Source organism: Lepidochelys kempii, chromosome 8, assembly GCF_965140265.1.
Source record: "Lepidochelys kempii isolate rLepKem1 chromosome 8, rLepKem1.hap2, whole genome shotgun sequence".
Classification (NCBI taxonomy): domain Eukaryota; kingdom Metazoa; phylum Chordata; order Testudines; family Cheloniidae; genus Lepidochelys; species Lepidochelys kempii.
The window spans coordinates 91101145-91119614 of NC_133263.1; the positions used below are offsets into that span (position 1 = coordinate 91101145).

Genomic DNA, 18470 nt, shown 5'->3' on the forward strand with positions numbered 1-18470 from the left:
ATTAATATTAAAGAGCCCCAATCCAAAATGCTAGTAAAATAGTTTTAAGACTAAAATCAGCTCCTTTGACATTAAACTATATGCTGTTTCAGAGCATTCAACAAATGGATGGGGAGAGAAACTCACCTGGCCTGAGATTTAAGAGGAAGACAATGGAAAAAAAATAAGAGAAGTTTCTTACATATCCCAATTTTTCATTCATTATTCTGTCATTTTCTTAAAACTCCTCTCAAACACAGCAGGGCAGATAAACTAAACATAAAGAAACTTTTCTTTATAAACTTTCATTCCATGTCTCTATTGTTCCTGTTCTCTAAATCTACTTTCTAGTTCTCCATGTCTGAATCATACAAAAGAAAAAACTTCAGCATTAACCAAAAATCTACTGACCACTATATGTGGTTACCAAGTTTAAAATCTGGATATTACTTATTGGTTCATACCTTATCTAATAAAAATATTTACCACTTACATAGAAAGTTATATTTTCTAAGTGTTGTACAAACCTTAATTCCTTGCAGAGATGTGAAAACCATTATGTCAAATGTATTAATATTGTGATGCATCTTTTGTTATTGCTGAATCCTTTTATAGGCAATTTTTGATAATAAAACATTTGGTTGTTTGGTACCATAGCTAACACAACACACATTAGCACTGTATCACATTATTGGCAATCATACACTGCAATAGTCTAGCAGAAAACATCTGTCAATTAAATTCAGACCTACCTAATTAAACCTATTCCTATGTTCTTAAAGTGGAATGGACATGATTAGGCAGGTTTACTGTATGATACCTGCTTTGCTAATTTAAAACAATGCTTCCAAGTCATAAAAATATTGCTTTATCTTTAAATGTAATCAAAAAAGCACTTATATTAACAAGAAATAATGCACAGTTTTGCTTTGCTCAAACATTTCCATTTCTTAAAAATTTCATCTCCAAGGGATGGATTGCATTTTAAAAATTCCTCTTCAGGTAGAAGACAATCCAATGACTGTAAAAGGTGCTGTCTGCAAAAATATTTTCTTTTCAATAGTGCCACCTAGTGGAATAATCTTATACTGAGTCTACATAACAGATACTACACTAGTTTGTTTCAGTCTGTCTCTTATACTCATCTTCTCCTAGCAATCATCTCTTAACACACAATTACAGAAGTTATTCTCCTTTTCGACTTTACATGTTCATATTATGGGATGTAAAAATATTCTAGAATTCTTGTATGTTTGTACTTCATCAATAACCCCTATTTCTAGAACAGGATGGGTTCCATTTAGTATAGATAAAACTATATTTTCTATCCTTAGTATATACAGTACATACTATTGTAGTTCTTGATAGTGGGTATCAGGCAGATATCAATTTCATAATTTCAACACTTACCTTAGTTATTTCTTCAGAAATTCTTTCAAAGTCTTGCATGTTTCTACAATAAAATCCTATTGTACAGCTGGGATCCATGTTTTTGAATGACATCTTTTTGGGGGAAGGACAGTGAAATGACTGCAATTATGGAGATAAAAACATTTTAAAATATCTTTTAAAGACATGAGGGAGGCACAGATATCAATGCACATGCCTTTCTAATAATGGTTTTAACATATAATTCACCATGCCACATACGCTCCAAAACCAGTACAAGCTTTAAAGTTATTTCTGTTCCCCAAAACATTCAAGTTATTTCACCCCTGGACATTCATAAGACCATATAAGCTAGTACTGTTTATATTCTATTTACCAAACTTCCACATTAGGCCACATTAATGCCAGTCCAAAAAAGGATGTGAAATCTGTCAAAAGTTGGAGGCTCTAGAGAGCATTTTATGAACATTTCCAAGGTAGAGAAGGTGAATGTTGCTCTGCAAAGTGCATTTGTAGCAGTAATTGCACTCTTACAATTACTGCTCTACCACCACTTCCCATTTCCCCCTTTTCCCCACACCTCCCTAAAAGAGAAATGATGGAATGTATTTTCATTAGCAAGAGAAGTGGGTTAAATAAAAAAAAAGGGCCGAGTACTACAATATACCACAACCACAAAAATCCACTTCATATTTTACACACAAGGATTTTTATTTTAAATGCAAAATTTGTTCTTATGATAGATGACACATTGACAGCCTTCGAAATGGAAACTACGAGCGCTAGCGGTGCAAACTTCCCCTCACTACTTCACCCAGATCTAGAAAACACATATAGGGTATTTCACTTCATGCTCTGTAGTAATTAAATTGGCATGGAGACTGAACATGGGCAACAGTTGTTAGTTTCGTGTTTATTGAGCTGGACAAAAGTCATTAACTGATTTCACATGTCGCAGTATAGCCACCTGATGGTTAAACCATTTGGTCACTACTGATCTAGGCTGCAGTCAGTGATCTAAAGGGGTAAGGCTCTGTATCCTACTACTACTCAGAGCTATCCATACCCCAGACCCTCCATTAAATCACTATTAATCCTCTTATAATAGCTTAGTATTTAAATCTAACAAATCTTAGTGCTCCACATTTCATGTTCTACTGAGACTGGACTAGTAGTTTTATTCTCTGAGTACTTCCGCTATGAAAGGAAGTAATGTGAAATACATATGTAGATATGCATCAGGCACAAACTCAGTTAGCTTATCCTTGTGTCAAAATAACAGTTGTTAAATTCTAACCTGGCTCTACAGAAACAGCAAAAAGCAAGCTAATATTCAACACTCTATTGGTGTAGAATCCCTCTTCCTAACACCTTCCTACTTTTCATTTTTGAACTCGGTACAAAGCAGATCTGCAAGAGTACAGATTGCTACATAAAATTTTAAGGTTTCTCTCATTGTGGTAGTTGTACACTATTGGCATGTACTGCTCTTTACTACTGACTGGTCCAATTACAAATAAAACAGTTTACATTTTACATTAAATTTTGTTACAAAATCAATAAAGACTAGCAAGTTATATTTCTGCAAGACTGAGACACCTATTTATTGTGTTTTCCCTAATACTGCCCAAATATTATGCAGTTCACAGTTAACCAAGGTTAGATACTGGGAGTCTGCTTTAAGAAAAGCATTCGAACAGTAACATTAATTGTTATTGGTGGTATTGGAACATCCTAAGACTAGTTTTGTAGAATGTTTAGGAGAAGTCTTATTAATGCTGTGAAAGTCACTACCACAGAGAGAAGTGGATAGGCATATTTTTTTCCACTCATCCAACAAATGGATTCTAGAAGCCAGCACAGACTGGATTGATTTCCAACTTATTCTGGACAATTTGTCAATTTTGAAAATATTTCCTATAGAGAAAGCTAACAAGCTATTATCCACCTTAAGAGAGCAATTTCTGTTTACTTTCTGACACTTCTGGACAACTCATACATTACTATTCAATGCACTGAGCATGACCTTCCGATACACAATCCTGTATCCAGAAAAGCAATATGAAGTGATCAAGCCAAGCTGGCTGCTTCTGCATCTTCAAAATACATTTAAAGTATATTATTACTTGGAAATTCATATTAATGACACCCAGCAGCACACTCTGGTGCACAAATCACTGGACTAGGAGCCCACAGATGTAGGTTCTATTCCTGGCTCCCTGAGCTGCTCTCTGACTCCCACCTCTTATCTAGTTAGACTGTAGGATCTTCAAGGCAGGGACTGTATTTTATTATGCACTTGCACAGTGCTTAGCAGGATGGGACACTGATGCTAGTTAGGGTCTACAGGCACTATCCTAATACAAATAAAGTTAGTCATTTAGCAACTTCCATCTGAGGACCTCAGAAGGGCACTATAAAATGAAGAAAGTTTGAAGTATAGAACATTTTTTTTGTTTGAGACTATAAAAACGACCTATATTTCTTTTTAAATTCAGAACCACTAGTTTTCTAGGGGGAACTTTATAATCTCAGACTACATGACACCTTCATTAAAGCATCTTGTTAAAATTAAACATTAAAAGTAGTTTCATTATTGGTTTAACCCCGTGCTAGGTTTTAAAATTTACTAGTGTTTATGTAAGCTTAAAAGGGGTCCAAACAGTTCTGCTCAACACCCTATTTGATAATATTTTGATTAAGATATTACGATTGACTTCAGCATGTTACCTCTTTGAAGTTGGTATGTTAATTGCGCTTTACTCACAATAGTGTTAGACAAGGAAATTCAAATAATTCCTGCTCTTCTCTCTGTTTTTAAACCAATTGTTATACAGCAGCAACAGCTTTGGGGCCACAATATAGTTGTATACTTCATTACAAACCATTTGACTTATGTTTTACATTTAACTAAATGTCATCAGTTTAAGAATGTGCTGAATTCCCCAATTAGCAGGTTAAAGGATGCACTCACAACATTTAAGCTTAAAAGAGTATTTCTTCCCCCACCTCCAACCCTGCGCAAGTATTTGCAGCAAAACTTTAAGTGTTACCATCGTATTCATTATACTGGTGACATCACAGCCATAGAACCCTGCTAGTACCAACTAATAGAGGGCAAGCAAATGTTCCTCCCTCCCCAAATATGGTGTGGTTTTGTGAAATTGTGTTTTAGGTTTTGTAATTTTTAATTGGAAAAACCCCAGTGCTAAAAACTACAGTCCAGAGACCAGCTCTGTGCTCTAGTGGCCTGATCCTGCAAGCTGCTGTGAACCCTGGGTGCGCAATGAAGTCAACAAGAGCAGGCCCCAGATGGGTTCCGTAGCTGATAAAGTGTCATTCAGAGAGGTTCATGTAAGGGCTGGACATCACAGGATCCAGAAGGAGAAGTTTTAAACTGCTGTACTGAATACCTCTTTTAGCATGAGTACTGGGGACATATTGGCTTGTCTATGGGCTGCTTGTAAATGCAGTTCTTTAGTACCTTTCCCTGGATTTACTCCTTTTTTTTTTTATGTGAGTCGGAGGAGAAGGGGAGAAAATACTAATGTAAAAGTCTGATTTTTCAAGACCTAGACAGAGCCTGACAGGATGCATTAACTATAACCTGAAGGAGACAGCATGCCATAGCTAAAAAAAGAAACAGTAACTACACTTTCAGACTTGACAAGTCCTTGAAAGCTACTGATCCATGGAGCTAACTTGATTAAAAATAATAATAAAACAATCTGTTGAGAGGAACAGCATAGAAGACATCAGTAAAAGCAATACAACAATGGAAAATTCTGATCTAAGAAGCTAAATAAATGACCTATAAAGTAATTACAAGTAGACAACAGTACTGAAATGGTAATCACCAAGTCTGCCTAGACAACACACTGAAAATTACTGGTCAAAGAAGCAGAGAGTAAATTTGTATAGCCGAAAGTTCAAAACAAAGCTGAACCCTATTACACTCTAACATATATTTCTGACACCAATTCATTATTATTATTTTAAGAGAATCCATGTGTAATGTTTAAGCTCGCTGGTACTGCCTAGCTGTCTATAATGGAAAATTACTTAGTGGCATGATCATTTATTTGTGGAGGGTTTCTGGTATATAACAAGATACAGACAAAGATAAATGAAGTAATAAGTACATAATAAATTAAAATCCACTATCAAGTATTTAACCTTTAGTCATTTTTGTTGATTATAAGTCTATAAAGAAGGGCAAAAATTTGACAAATAACATGTAACTAAAACTGTAAAAATACAGATAGCTAGAACAGCTCTAAATAATTAGTGTTTGATTCATATGGGAAAAAAACAGTACCAGCTCTTTATCCACACTACCTCAAGAGGGAAATCCTTTATGCTGACATCCACAAAAGATTGGCAGTAATGAGGATCCATGTAAATCAAACTGTCATCTACAAGGACAAAACAGAAGACAAGTAATTCAAAAAACACCTTATTATTACACTGCTTACAATCCAATTTCTATGCAGAACAGCTGAAAAAAAAAAAGCCAGCAAGTAACTGCTTGCCAGACTGATATTCATTGACGGAAGCATCGGTTTTTGCAGGACAGATTAACTTTTGCATAATCAAATATGCTTGTATAAGCAGAATTTTTATAAAGTGATGAGACTGTCATTTAATTTTTGGTGATAAAATTACTTTTACAAACACACAATTATATTCTAGAGTTTGCATATGAAAAATGTATTGTGCTACTTCATCCTGACAGGAAGAACATATTGCTTGTCATTTGAGCATCAACTAGCACTACTTAAACTGGTAAAAAGTAAATATGAAATAAGAACTGCCAGACAGTAGCAGCAAAGGCTTCTAAAGTTTTGGTGAAACGGATAAATTATGCCTTGTTTATAAAACAAAGGAAATTAAATGTACATTTTACAGAATCCAATTACTATGTGGGGCAAATGACAAATGCCTGGACTTTGGCAGATATGATGAATTAATAAGGTACTCATTTTGCTATTTTAATCATTCTGCTTCCCACTGATCCTATATTAACTTTCTAGCTTTTAAAAGGAAAACACTAAAGAGACATCTCTTATTAAAACACTAACCTTGAAATCCAGCAAAGTAATATGACTGCTTAGGTTTCCCACCAATAATACCAACACAGTACTCAAGACTCAAAATTCCCTGCCAACAAAATATTAAATAATTCAGATTTAAAGGCTAACAGAAGAAGGTGATGAATTAAAGTAACTTGGTGTAACTTTATTAATTTAATTTTTCCTGACCATCACATGTAGAGTGAGGTCAGGGTGAATGACTTATGGAAGTGCCCAGTGTTGCCAACTTTTACAGTTTTATTGCAAGTCTCATGATTTGGTGTTCTTCTGAAAGCCCCAGCTCCTGGAGTCATGCAATTATATTAGAACCTCAGTACTCAATTTTAAAACATGTATCCAGCTCTTGTGGTTGTGGAGAAAAATCTAGGAAATGTAAGCCTTAAGCACTCAAAGATCAAAAGATAAATAAGGCTGATATTAAAAAAAACAACAACCATGATTTTTCAGTAAATTTTTTGAATGCTTGTGATCGGCATAACTGACCACGGGCTGGGAGACATTCAAGAAGGGATGACCCCGATCTGTTCTGAGGTGTTCACAGTTCAAAGACAGGCAGGACAGTTTAGAAGAGAATAAATGTAACATAACAAAAGTTGGAGTCACTGTAGGCTGCCTGGCATGAAGTTTTACATATTTTATAGTGTTATGTTCAGTGGCCCTTCACTGAGTCCCTCCATCCTGTTCATAGGTAAAAGCCCTACTTCACAGGAAGAGGCTGCAGCTGCTTCTAAGAGCAGTTACCCTAAAAGACAAGAGAAGATAAGAAAGGTGCACCAGTGCTGCCTCTTGATCACCAAAATCCCACTGATCCAATGTGTGGCTGTTTTGAAGGAAACATCATATGTTTACCTGAAGAGGGTAAACAGCAGGGGGTTTGGCAGAAGTACACGTGTCACCCCTCATGCAGGAACCTCTAGAAGTGTAGAGAGATAGAGGGAGAAACATTCCCCCCCCAGAATAGCAGACACCAGGGAATAGAAGAGAGTCTGGTAAGGACTCTGATGTCCATTATTGGCCAAAATGAGGAATTAGTGTCTCCACCTCCAAAAGGCTACCATTTGAGCTAAAATGGCAGTGGCTCTTATGCCCCAATTTCTAGGGCTGTAGCCACTAAAGGTAAGACCATTACATATCATCAATTACATTGTGAAGACTCTCTCAACAAGAAATTTGGCCTTAAAAGACAATATTAACAAACAACAAAATTTCTACTTTTGCAGAGCTATCACATTACTAACCCAAGATATTAAAACATGGAAACCAACTTCTGAGTGGTTCAAATAGGTAAGGAGGAAATACCATTTATTTCAAATATTACCAAGGGGTAATAAACATTACAAAACATGCTTATGCATATAAGATAAAGAGGAGAAAACAGTTTAAGACCGTGTCCACTCAACCTATTCCAGTGCACCAAAATTGAAACAGGAGCTACTTAGGTAAAGCAAAGGTCTGATTTCCTTATGGTAATCAGGTACTTTTCTTGTATAAAGGTATTATAAAATCAATCAAGTAACAACCATCATCCACAAATTGCCAAATCCTTTGTAAACACTTATTTACTTAATTCAGTTTGGAAGTTTGTGTTTTCATATACCTAAATCCACACCAAAGATACTAAATCACTTTCAATGAATTACAAAGACAGGATGATTGCATGCATGCAACTGAAGCCCCTTTTATCCTAGCCCCCGTGAGCTATATCTGCAAATGACAGCACGTTTTCCAGTAAAACAATGGTCAACACCAATACAAAAGCCCACATTAAAGAAGAGTGACCACACAAGATCAGAAACCCTTATGAAAATAGAGGCAAAAGCAGCGCGTGTGTTAGCCTACAAATAAAGGTATTATGATTCCACATTCAGAGATTCCAAAGCTCTTTTGCAGAAGTACTGTAATGGGAATTGGGTTCTTAGATCAGATCTACAACCAGGGACATGTTTCACTGTGCCAGACTTAACCAGCAAAGAGCAAAAGCTCTTCTAAAACAACTAGACACACAAAAAAGGAATCAAGACAGAACAGCTATTTCATACTTTAAATAAAAGACTTCATAGTTCTCTCCTCCTTGGTTATAAAAGTTTTTCATAGTTCTCTCTGAAACTTTGTGATAAAATGGAACAGATAATCAAGAGAAAGGAAAAATAGGTATGGTAACAAAAGTGCCCAACTCAGATTATCTTAATGCCACTGAGCAGCTCCTTAAACTGTCCAATCATACAAATTTAGATGGGACTCAAAAGGATGAATCTGTGTGATTAACAATAGGATAGTAAAGACGAAGGAACAGAGTTACGCAAGTTCTTCCCTTCAACCAGCAAACTACCAACATGTGCTCATGGGGCATGAGAATTATGGTCTAGTTTCTTAGAGACCATTTTTAAGTGTTCAATTAAAAAAGCTGAATATTTGTTGATGAGAAGAGAGACAAAAAAACCCTACACTAAACTGTTTGTTTCCCGGCTCTGTCCTGAAATTTGATACACTGGGGGGTTTTTCATTCTTAATCGTCACTCTCTTCTTCCACATACAGAGTCATCCGAACCGCCAGCTAATGAAATAATGGCCACAAAAACTGTCAATTGGGTCAAATGATTATAACCCTTCAATCTGAAAAAAGAGAGGTAGAAGGAATAAGCTGTGAAAGTGTAGCTGGTAGTCTTCAATATTCGCTATTTAAAGATTAAAAAGACAGACAAGAAAATAAGCAGCTTGGTTTATATTTTTTGAGTGTTTGTTAATATGAAAGTTCATTTAAGACACCACAAATAATAATTTAGTATATCTATGGTATTTATATTTGTAATTTGAGTCACTGCATTAGTGCCTTTTCAGGAAATTACTTTAGCAACGAAATATTTATCACTGCTTTACCATAGGCCAGGGGTTGGCAACCTGCGGCTCTTTAATCTGACCCTTCAATACCTTATGTTATAGAACACATTTTTTGTCCGGCACAGCAGGGCTCAGGCAGGCTGCCTGCATGCCATGGCCCCAGGCTACTCCGGGAAGCGACCGGCTGATCGCATGTCCCTGTGAGCCTCTGTGGAGGGGAGAGGGGAAGGGGCTCCGCACGCCGCCCCTGCCCCCAGCACCGTCCTCACAGATGCGGGTGTGGTGCTTGTGGGCATGAGCAGCACACAAAGACCCGCTGTCCCCCTCCCCGCAAGGGGCGCACAGAGACATGCCAGCAGCCAGACACTTCCGGGAGCAGCGTGGGGCCAAGGCAGGCAGGCAGCCTGTCTGAGCCCTGCTGTGCTGCTGGCTGGGAGCCACCTGTGGTAAGTGCCTCCCAGCCAGAGCCCTGCACCTTGCACCCCCTCCTGCACCCCAACCCCCTGCCCTAGCCCGAAGCCTCCTCCTGCAACAAACTCCCTCCCAGAAACCATACCCCTCACCCTCTCCTGCACCCCAACACTCTGCACCAGCCCGGAACACCCTCCTGCACCCAAACTCCCTCCCACAGCCCACACCCCTTCCTGCACCCCAACACTTTGTGTGTGATGCGGCTCTCGAAATATTTTGGTTAAAAGATAAAAATAAAAAATGGCTCTTCTTTGAAAGGTTGACAACCCCTGCCATAGGACATCATGTGCTCTGCAATTATGTGTGATCTTGTAATATTGACATTTAAAATCTGTTAAGTCAAACTTTACAACTTACAACTGTAAAATCATCACCATGCATTTAATGGCTAGAAGATTACCACCATGAAGAATCTTTTCATACCCAGTGCTACTGTTTGAAACAGAGAATGAACTCTTATTTCATACCTTTACAAACTCCAAGTAGTCCATGTTGGTTCTCTCTCCACCAAGTCTTACAGGAACTAATATAATTACAGCTTTCATATCTGCTTTTTTAGAGCCCATAGAAGAGCACTGTCTATCAACAACATCCAAACTGTAAACTGAAAATAAGAATGAAAATACTTGAGCATCAGTAAGGTACACATGTAATTTTTTTGGAAGTAAAAATATACTGAATACCTTTTACAAAATTTTATATGCCTACACAATTATATTTAAGCACGATAAATCAAACCTGTACATTTCTGAAAAAATTAGACTCTCCACATTAAATGGTCTTTCGGAAAAAAAATGTATTATAGAAACTAATCACGTTTTCCTCACCTCGAGTGGCATTATGTAGAAAGATATGCTACATTGTTGAGTTCAACAGTTTGGATAAGTGGCATGTAGGGTGTAGGAAAGTAGTTATTGAGAAGAGCAGAGAAACATTTCTTCTATTTGTTTTAAAATAAATGGATAGTTTAAAATTTGGTCCTAGAACTAACTTCCGTATTTAAAAATATGTATCTCAAAGAAAAGCTTTTTAAAAACATTAATGTTCAAACAATATAGTATTAGATCCTGAGTTAAACAAAAATATAAAACCATTGTTTTACTTCCTCCACTCAGAAAGTGCATAAAGACAAAAAAATTCACTTCCAATATTTAAATTAAGACTACATTAGATTTTTTAAATTCTCTCACTTTTAATACCCTAAGGCAGGAGTTGGCAACCTGCGGCACGCGGCCCATCAAGGTAATCCACTGGCAGGCAGCGAGACATTTTGTTTCTGTTGATTGTCCGTAGGCACGGCTCCCCGCAGCTCCCAGTGGCTGCAGTTCGCCATTCCCGGACAATGGGAGCTGCGGGAAGCAGCGCAGGCCGCAGGGATTACCCTGATGGGCTGTGTGCCGAAGGTTGCCGACCCCTGCCCATAGGTGTTAATTGTAACATGGTAAAGAAATTTGTTTACAATATACAATTAAGTTGAGTATGTCCCTTTAAAACTAGCTTGATCACAGAAAGGAATGATATTCCTGTATTATCTCCCAAGATCAGGTACAGTAGACCATAGAAAGTAATAGTTTAGGCAACTGAACACAGCTATAGAAGTAATACATTATGCTTTCATTTGAAAGCCTAGATTGTCATAGTTATTAGTGTAAAGTTTTATTACACATTTAGTTTGTCTTGTCACCCTCCACTTCTGCACATCCACCAGAGCCCTAATCTACCCTACCTGTGATAACAGCCAAGTATTTAAAAGCATTTGTGTTTGTGAGATGTCCTATACATCGTGTTAGAGTAGAAAATAGGTAACCATAGTGCTTGGTTTATTGGACTGATCACATCTTTGAACTGATCAGATTTATTACTACTAGAAACTGGTGCATTAACTTTCCCATGGACACGTTCCTGCAAGAAATGGGACTTTTCGTTGCAAAGAGAATGCAGCTTAATATTTAAGAAAATGCATAATAAATTAAATTACTGACAGTTTTTTGTTTTTAAGAAAAATCTCTACCACTTTCTGCACTTCACCAAAAGGAAAAAGGAAGACAGGGAAGGGAAATGTAAACCATTTTTATTTATTTTAAAGAGTAGATCTAGCAGAAAGAACAACAGACTCCCTAGAAACAAATAATAAGTCATCGGAGTGAAATTATACATGCCAGGCAGATTTGTGGATGCTTTTTTCCATTTAACTATTTTGAGTGCCATTATCCTAATCAGATGTCAAACAAGCAATTTACCAACCTTTCCACTTATTATGTTTGATTCATCAGGACAAAGATATAGTGCAGAAATCAATATCCACTCTGAGCTCATGATTCCAATTTTTAGATTTTCAAAACATATGGATAGCATTTAGTTTTTTCTTTTGAAATCGTAATATTGTTGAGCACTAACTGAAAAGCATAAGTGAAGCGCTTATAAAGTTGGCTAAAACCTGCAATAGCCACATCACTTACCTGTACAGTCCTGAGCAACATAGATAGTTATCCCTTGTAACTCAGGGTCTCTTGCTTCTTCAACAGCTTTTCTAAGTGCAAATAAAAGATTTGCTAGAGTATTTCATTTCAAGAAATTAACAGTAAACTGAATTTAGATTCTTGATTTTTAGAGATACTATTAACTTGAATTTAAAAGAAACTGATTTCAAAATATTCCAGTTTTTGATAGATCACCTTTTAAACGGGGATCCCTTAAATAAAAATAAACTGAAGTTTATTTATTTTATTGTGCGGTTTTTTCAGCAAATCCTGTAGAATATTTCAAAGCCTTTCCAGCAAAAGCAGAAACTGACAGGCTATTAAGAAGAAGTAGTGAAAGTGACAATACACAGAATCTGATTAAATGTACAAAATTAACTAAACACAAACACCACCACCACCCAACATACCTTTGGTTATAGTAATCTTTTGTCTTATTTGTAACTATAGGAAATACTAAATTTGCCAACAGAAATGTGATTTTCAAGTTGATAGGGTTCCTTTAACTAACCTTCAAAGTAGTATCGGCTCAGTATGAACTGTTTTTCAGCTCACACAACTAACCTAAGAAGACAAGCTAAAGATGTATAGAATTAGCTTCAGACATATAGAATTAGCTTCAGACATCTATTAGAACAAAAACTAACATTTGAACAGCTCCATGGTTTCACTGAAACTTTTAAAAAGATAATGGCAATACTAAACTAGCCTCAGAAGAATAAGAGTAATGAACCTAAAGATTAAAAAGAAAATATATGTCGATAGTCTGAATCATGATCACCAGTGAAGGACAAAATTTGTAAAGAAATTAAACTGCTCAAAATAAAAGATTAGCCTTTGACTTCTGATATGTAATTGTATTAAATGGTCACTATCCCTTTATTTCACAATATATTCTGAAGAATCATTTATTACAGACATTCTCAAGTTATGGGAGAGCTATACATTCTCAGTACTGCAGTAAGGGAGAAGGGGAGTTCTAAGAAAGGAAAGCTTTGCAATGTTTGAATAATGGTAGGAATTATGTTGAAGGGAATGCATGATTTGATCATGTGGATCCTGAAGCCAAATATACTTTGCAAATTAGAAAATGGAGTAGTAGAAAATATTTGTTTTGAAATTTCACAAAAAAGTCAATTTCAGATATCTACCACGTGAAGAAAATATTACAAATACAGGCACATACATAAATAACCGTCACCTGTCATAGCACAAACACTGTAGTATTTCAATGTAGGCTCATTCAAGGAGAGTATATTTGTATATGAAATTATTCCAGCATCTACATAAATGTAGAAAAATTACATCTGAACTTTGACCTCTCATGTTTAGGTGACTTATTAATGATTCCGTTTATGGCTAAACTGGGACCCGCCTAGAACATAAGACTATAAAAAACAAAATCAGTAGTATCCAAAGAAATGGCATATAAAGGCACAGAGTATAGAGAAATTGGCCTTTTTTTTTTTACACTCATATTGAATGTCAAAGATCCTTTACTTTTACTATAATATAATTATAATATTAATAGTCCCATACATTGACAGTTTCACAAGAATTTGATGTGTGCAAAGAAATGCTGAAAACATCAATTTTAGCTCTGACATTTCATTACACTATCAGTACATTACAGCCCCCAGGTTACAGTATAAAAAAAAATCTATAATATTATGCATGTTCCAAGGTTGAAAGAGTGGTTAGTTTTTAGAACATTTCATTAAAGGCAGCCCTATTTAAAGATCAGGTATGGAGAGACCTTGGGTCTCTTGTTGCTCAGACTGGAGGAAAATAGGAATGTTTCAGAAATAAATGACAAGACTGGACAGAAGCTCATACTTCAGTTCCTGAATCTGCTATTTTTCCCTTCCTATAGCAAAAAAAAAAAAAAAAAAAAGCTCTTCTAAATTGCTAGTAACATGGACATGTTGCTAAGTCAATAATTAATGGTTAGGTGTCCAATTAATCTGAAGAAATCTCAAGACACTTCTAAGTGTTTCTCCCGTAACACTTAAGGCATTGTAATAATGAAGGACAATTTAAAGATATTTTTTACCTTAAAATATGTGCTACTATAGCAGGCCCATACCAGTCTCCAGCTGTTTTGCCAGACTTCTTTCCATATTCTATTAACTGATGCAAGCCAAAAGATGCAGGTGGAGAATCTCCAAACCAAGAGATTATTTTTCTATGATAAACTTCATCTCTCATTTCACTGTCATCACAGTCTCTCTTTAGAGCTTCTTTATGACCATTTGAGAGGACCTTGGGTTCTCTCTCCCCCGTAAGTGATGATTCAAATGATGCAGTCAGCTTTTTTACTGTGTGGCTTGTCCATGATTCAGAGTCTGAATTTTCAATGTTCAGCGCACCCGGCCAGGTCCAGGCTGAAACAGAATATTTCTTAAAGATATGTTTTACACTTCTTAACAGTAAGTTTTTTGTATAATTACCAAAAAAGTGCCAATTTTTAATAAAACCAATAATCTATGCTTTACATAGACATGCAAATGCTCCTGCTGAGAATATAGGCAAAAAAAATTTCAACTCAGTATAATATGTTGTGCTATTTTTACTTGTGAGGGAGAAAGGAGGAAGCAACGAAGACACTAGCCACATTACATTTCTTTCTTAGCCCTTAATTTTAGCAGGATTTTCCAGGAGAGGATATAGTAGACTCTGCAGACTTAGCCAGTTAGGGTATAATTACAAGATAGAGATTAGGGGAATTTACATACCATCAACACAGTAAGTTAACTATTTAATACATGTAAAAAGGTTCAACTGATAGTTATTCAAGGCAAAGCCTTTGATGACTGATTCTTTCTCTTTCTTGTTTGTTGATTCCTAAGACAAGTTTATGGAGAAGAATTCTTATAATTTTTTTTTAAAACAGGGATGTAGAATTCTTATAATATGAACAGAAGAACCATTCTCCCAAACAATGTTCAAAATGCACATCAGTCAAAAAAAGGTCAGCAGAGTGACACTCCAGAACATAAGATTTGTCAAACAAAGTAAAGTGTAACGTCTGTCTATACTAGAGAACAGAACTGTTTCAAGGTTAGCTATTGTAGCAAAGCATCTCCTGTCCATGTTTCTGGAACTACTTTTTCTGTAACAGTTTGCCTTACATGCAGTGTCCACATTACTAGCCTAGTTGGTGTAAACTGGTTCAGCATGTCAACACAACACTAATAATTCACTAACGCTTCTCTTACCAGTGTATTGTGGGTCCCTCCCAATCGGTCCCAACAAAGCCTAAACTGACACTGGCCAGATGCTATAACCTCCTCCAGCTTCTCCCAATAACTACTATGATGCATCTTCAATACAAAATTCTACTGCACATCAAAACTTAAGATATGGAATGATGTACAATGAATTTAGTATCAAAATAAAAAAAAAGTACCAATTGTATTACTCATATTAATAAAAATCTCATCTTTAGTTTAATCTGAAATTGCTACAGAACTTCCATCAGAGTGCCATGGAATCCAGAAGTCCTGAGGCAGAATTTAGCTCCAACTTGCCACAAAGTACATAGGCTATTGATTAACAGAAATGCACTGTGCAAGGGATACAAATGGAAATGATAATGCTGACATCAGAATATTGCCACCTGACTTTAAGATTTGTAAGTAGTATCTTTTCACTATCTTATGGTGGTAGATGTAAAGTGAACATTTGACGGATCATTTGTAAATTGCATATAAAATACAGGCAGATTGCACAATTTTTTTTTAAACTCAAGTTTTATTTAGCTTTAAAATGCTAAAAACTAAAGCTACCAGGATGTGTACTGTGTCTGAATATACTGTCCTCTGTTGCACTTTGTCTAATGCAAATACCAGATAGACTGTGGGCAGCGGAAAATTGAGGAAGCCATTGGAGGGACTATAAATGGTGATACAGGTGTGTACGAGGTCTGGGTGTCACTGTTAGCTCAGAAAGCTGGTCTGTGGATGTACAGCTCTTTGGGAGGTGACAATTAGGAGAGGAGCATTCTAGAGATGTGAAGCATCATGAGGGAAACCCTGTTAAAAGGGCAGTTGCTGGAATAAGGCAGGTAGTAGCGTTGCTACTGGTAGAGGCAGTCAATTAGAGCTGATCCTCCTCCTTGCTTGCAGATGCTTTTACAGACTTCCAGTCTCTTCTTTCCAATAAAGAGCCAAGAGGCCTGTAAAACCAACTGGAAATGAGAAGACACAAGAATCATGTGAGCTGCCAGCTCTGTGGCACTAACAAGTGTACCATGGATCACAGTTTGACAACATCTGCTCTAATATGTAGAAGAGAGACAGATTTCAGTCATAGGAAGTGACTTACCAAACTCTAGCCTCATATTAAGCCCTTCAGAGGAAGATTCAGAAATCAAGGAAGATGCAAATGTAACAGAAAGATGAAATGGACTTAGTTGTTCCTGAACCTCGACATCTCAAGCTGCCATATTTGTGTACGTACCAAAAAATTAAATGTAAAACCTTCCAAAACATAAAAATTAAAAATAGAAACTTATTGACAACATCATACTGCAATATTTGGAGCATTTCACGTAGCTGTAGAAAGATAAGCATTTTAGCTATTAGTGGCATTTAAGTTTTTTTTTTTTTTGGTTAAAAGAAAATACTATTAAAAAAATGTCCAGAAAAGGATCCACAACCAATGAAATATTTCATATGAAGATGTGAATACAACACATTTCAGTTACCCCAATTTTCACCAAAAGCTTTTCTAAAGAAGATTTACTATCCCTTAAGGGCAGGGTGATGACAGAAAACTTTCATGTAGACCAGACATGTCTCCTTTCCCTACACAGATGGGCTCCCACAGAAATGTGGGAGGTTGGGAGCTCCGAAGTAGTGCAGCACATGACTCACAAGTGAGGATACATAGTGGATAGTACAAGAATGATTTTTAAGTACAGTTTTTAAAAAATACACTTTAGATTAAGACTAGTCAAGACCCTTTTGTTTTGATAACGTTAAACTGGGCTACTCCTACAGCCTCACGGGCATATTCATGTTTAGTGTTCTATCCAGATTGTGCAGGGTTTTAAAAAAATTTAAATAAAAGATTTATGTGCAACAAAAGCTGTATTTATGGGGAAACTGGGGTAGGATCAGTGAATAAGCCATCTCCAAACACAATAATTTCATATGTTTGGATGTTGGGGTTGGGGCAAATGGAACAAAATAATATTTTAAGCAGACAAAGTGCTTACAACAAAAAGAATGCTAGCTATGTCAATTCCACAGTTCAATTTTGCTACTGGACCACTAAAGAATAGTCAAAATTGCATTTTCTGATGTGGTGGTTTTAGGGCTTTAAGAACCATGCAAGATTTGGTTCTTGGCTTACATAGTATTTGCAAAATATTACTGAGCTGGACCTTCGGAATGCTATGTTTTTATGTTAGTTATAAATACAACCCTCATAGACCACCAAATCGCTGAGTAAACAAAACAACACACTCCCTTGCAATAAACCATAGTTTGGGACTGACAGAGTTGAAAGGTCTTTGACAATGGGGGACAGCCAACCCAGCACAGGAACTGATCAACAGGGAACGGATACATGTATTATAGAAGGGATGGAAGGAAAGAGGATGAAATACTGAGACGGTGGCTGGCTTGCAGACCTAGTGGTACTGAAACAAACTACCATGCAGGAAACAGCTTTGTATTTCCAGTCTATCACCTCTTGGGTTTGAAAAGACTGGGGAGAGCATGAGAGGTAATATGCTCAACCCCAGAAAGCAGTCAATTTTCCCCAAAGGGGACTGCGGCTGTAAGACAGTACATCTTGAAAGAACAAGGTTAAGATAAGAAAACACAAAGGGAAGCAGAAAAATAACTTTTCCAAACCCCACCAGGGAAAAAAAATAGTGAATCATGCAGATAATAGATTAGAAACTTCTGTTAATGCTCTCTCATGATACAAGAATTAAAGAAAATTGAAAGATGACAAATTTAAATCTGATGAAGGAAATACTTTCTGCACACAGCACACAATTCGGCAGTGGAACTCATTACCGCAAGATATCACTGAGGTCAAGAACCTACTAGGTTTCTAAAAAGGATTGAACATTTACATGGATAACAAGAAGATGCAGTTACTGAAGTAAAGGTGCGTGTTTTGTTTTATTTTTTAGTTAGGAGTTTTGAAATGGACATAAACTCTCATACTTCAGCCATAAGCTACCCTTTGGATAATAAGGGTT

General features: G+C 36.5%; 1 protein-coding gene across 5 annotated transcripts in view; it reads right to left on the reverse strand.

The window, feature by feature from the left end:
- ATG4C (autophagy related 4C cysteine peptidase) overlaps positions 1-18470 on the reverse strand; it is a 68196-nt gene that overhangs the window by 38008 nt on the left and 11718 nt on the right. For 4 of the 5 annotated variants that reach the window (XR_012160458.1, XM_073357465.1, XM_073357463.1 and 1 more), the window contains exons 5-10: positions 14304-14634; positions 12230-12300; positions 10238-10374; positions 6450-6528; positions 5707-5783; positions 1390-1509 (exon numbers count right to left, since the gene is read on the reverse strand). Coding sequence is in view for 3 of the 5 variants with exons in the window: in XM_073357465.1 (XP_073213566.1) it covers positions 1390-1509; positions 5707-5783; positions 6450-6528; positions 10238-10374; positions 12230-12300; positions 14304-14634 (815 nt within the window). In the remaining 2 variants the exon portion in view is untranslated. Of the gene's footprint in view, positions 1-126; positions 253-1389; positions 1510-5706; positions 5784-6449; positions 6529-10237; positions 10375-12229; positions 12301-14303; positions 14635-18470 lie in introns of all 5 variants that reach the window. The other variant, XR_012160457.1, reaches the window with a different exon arrangement.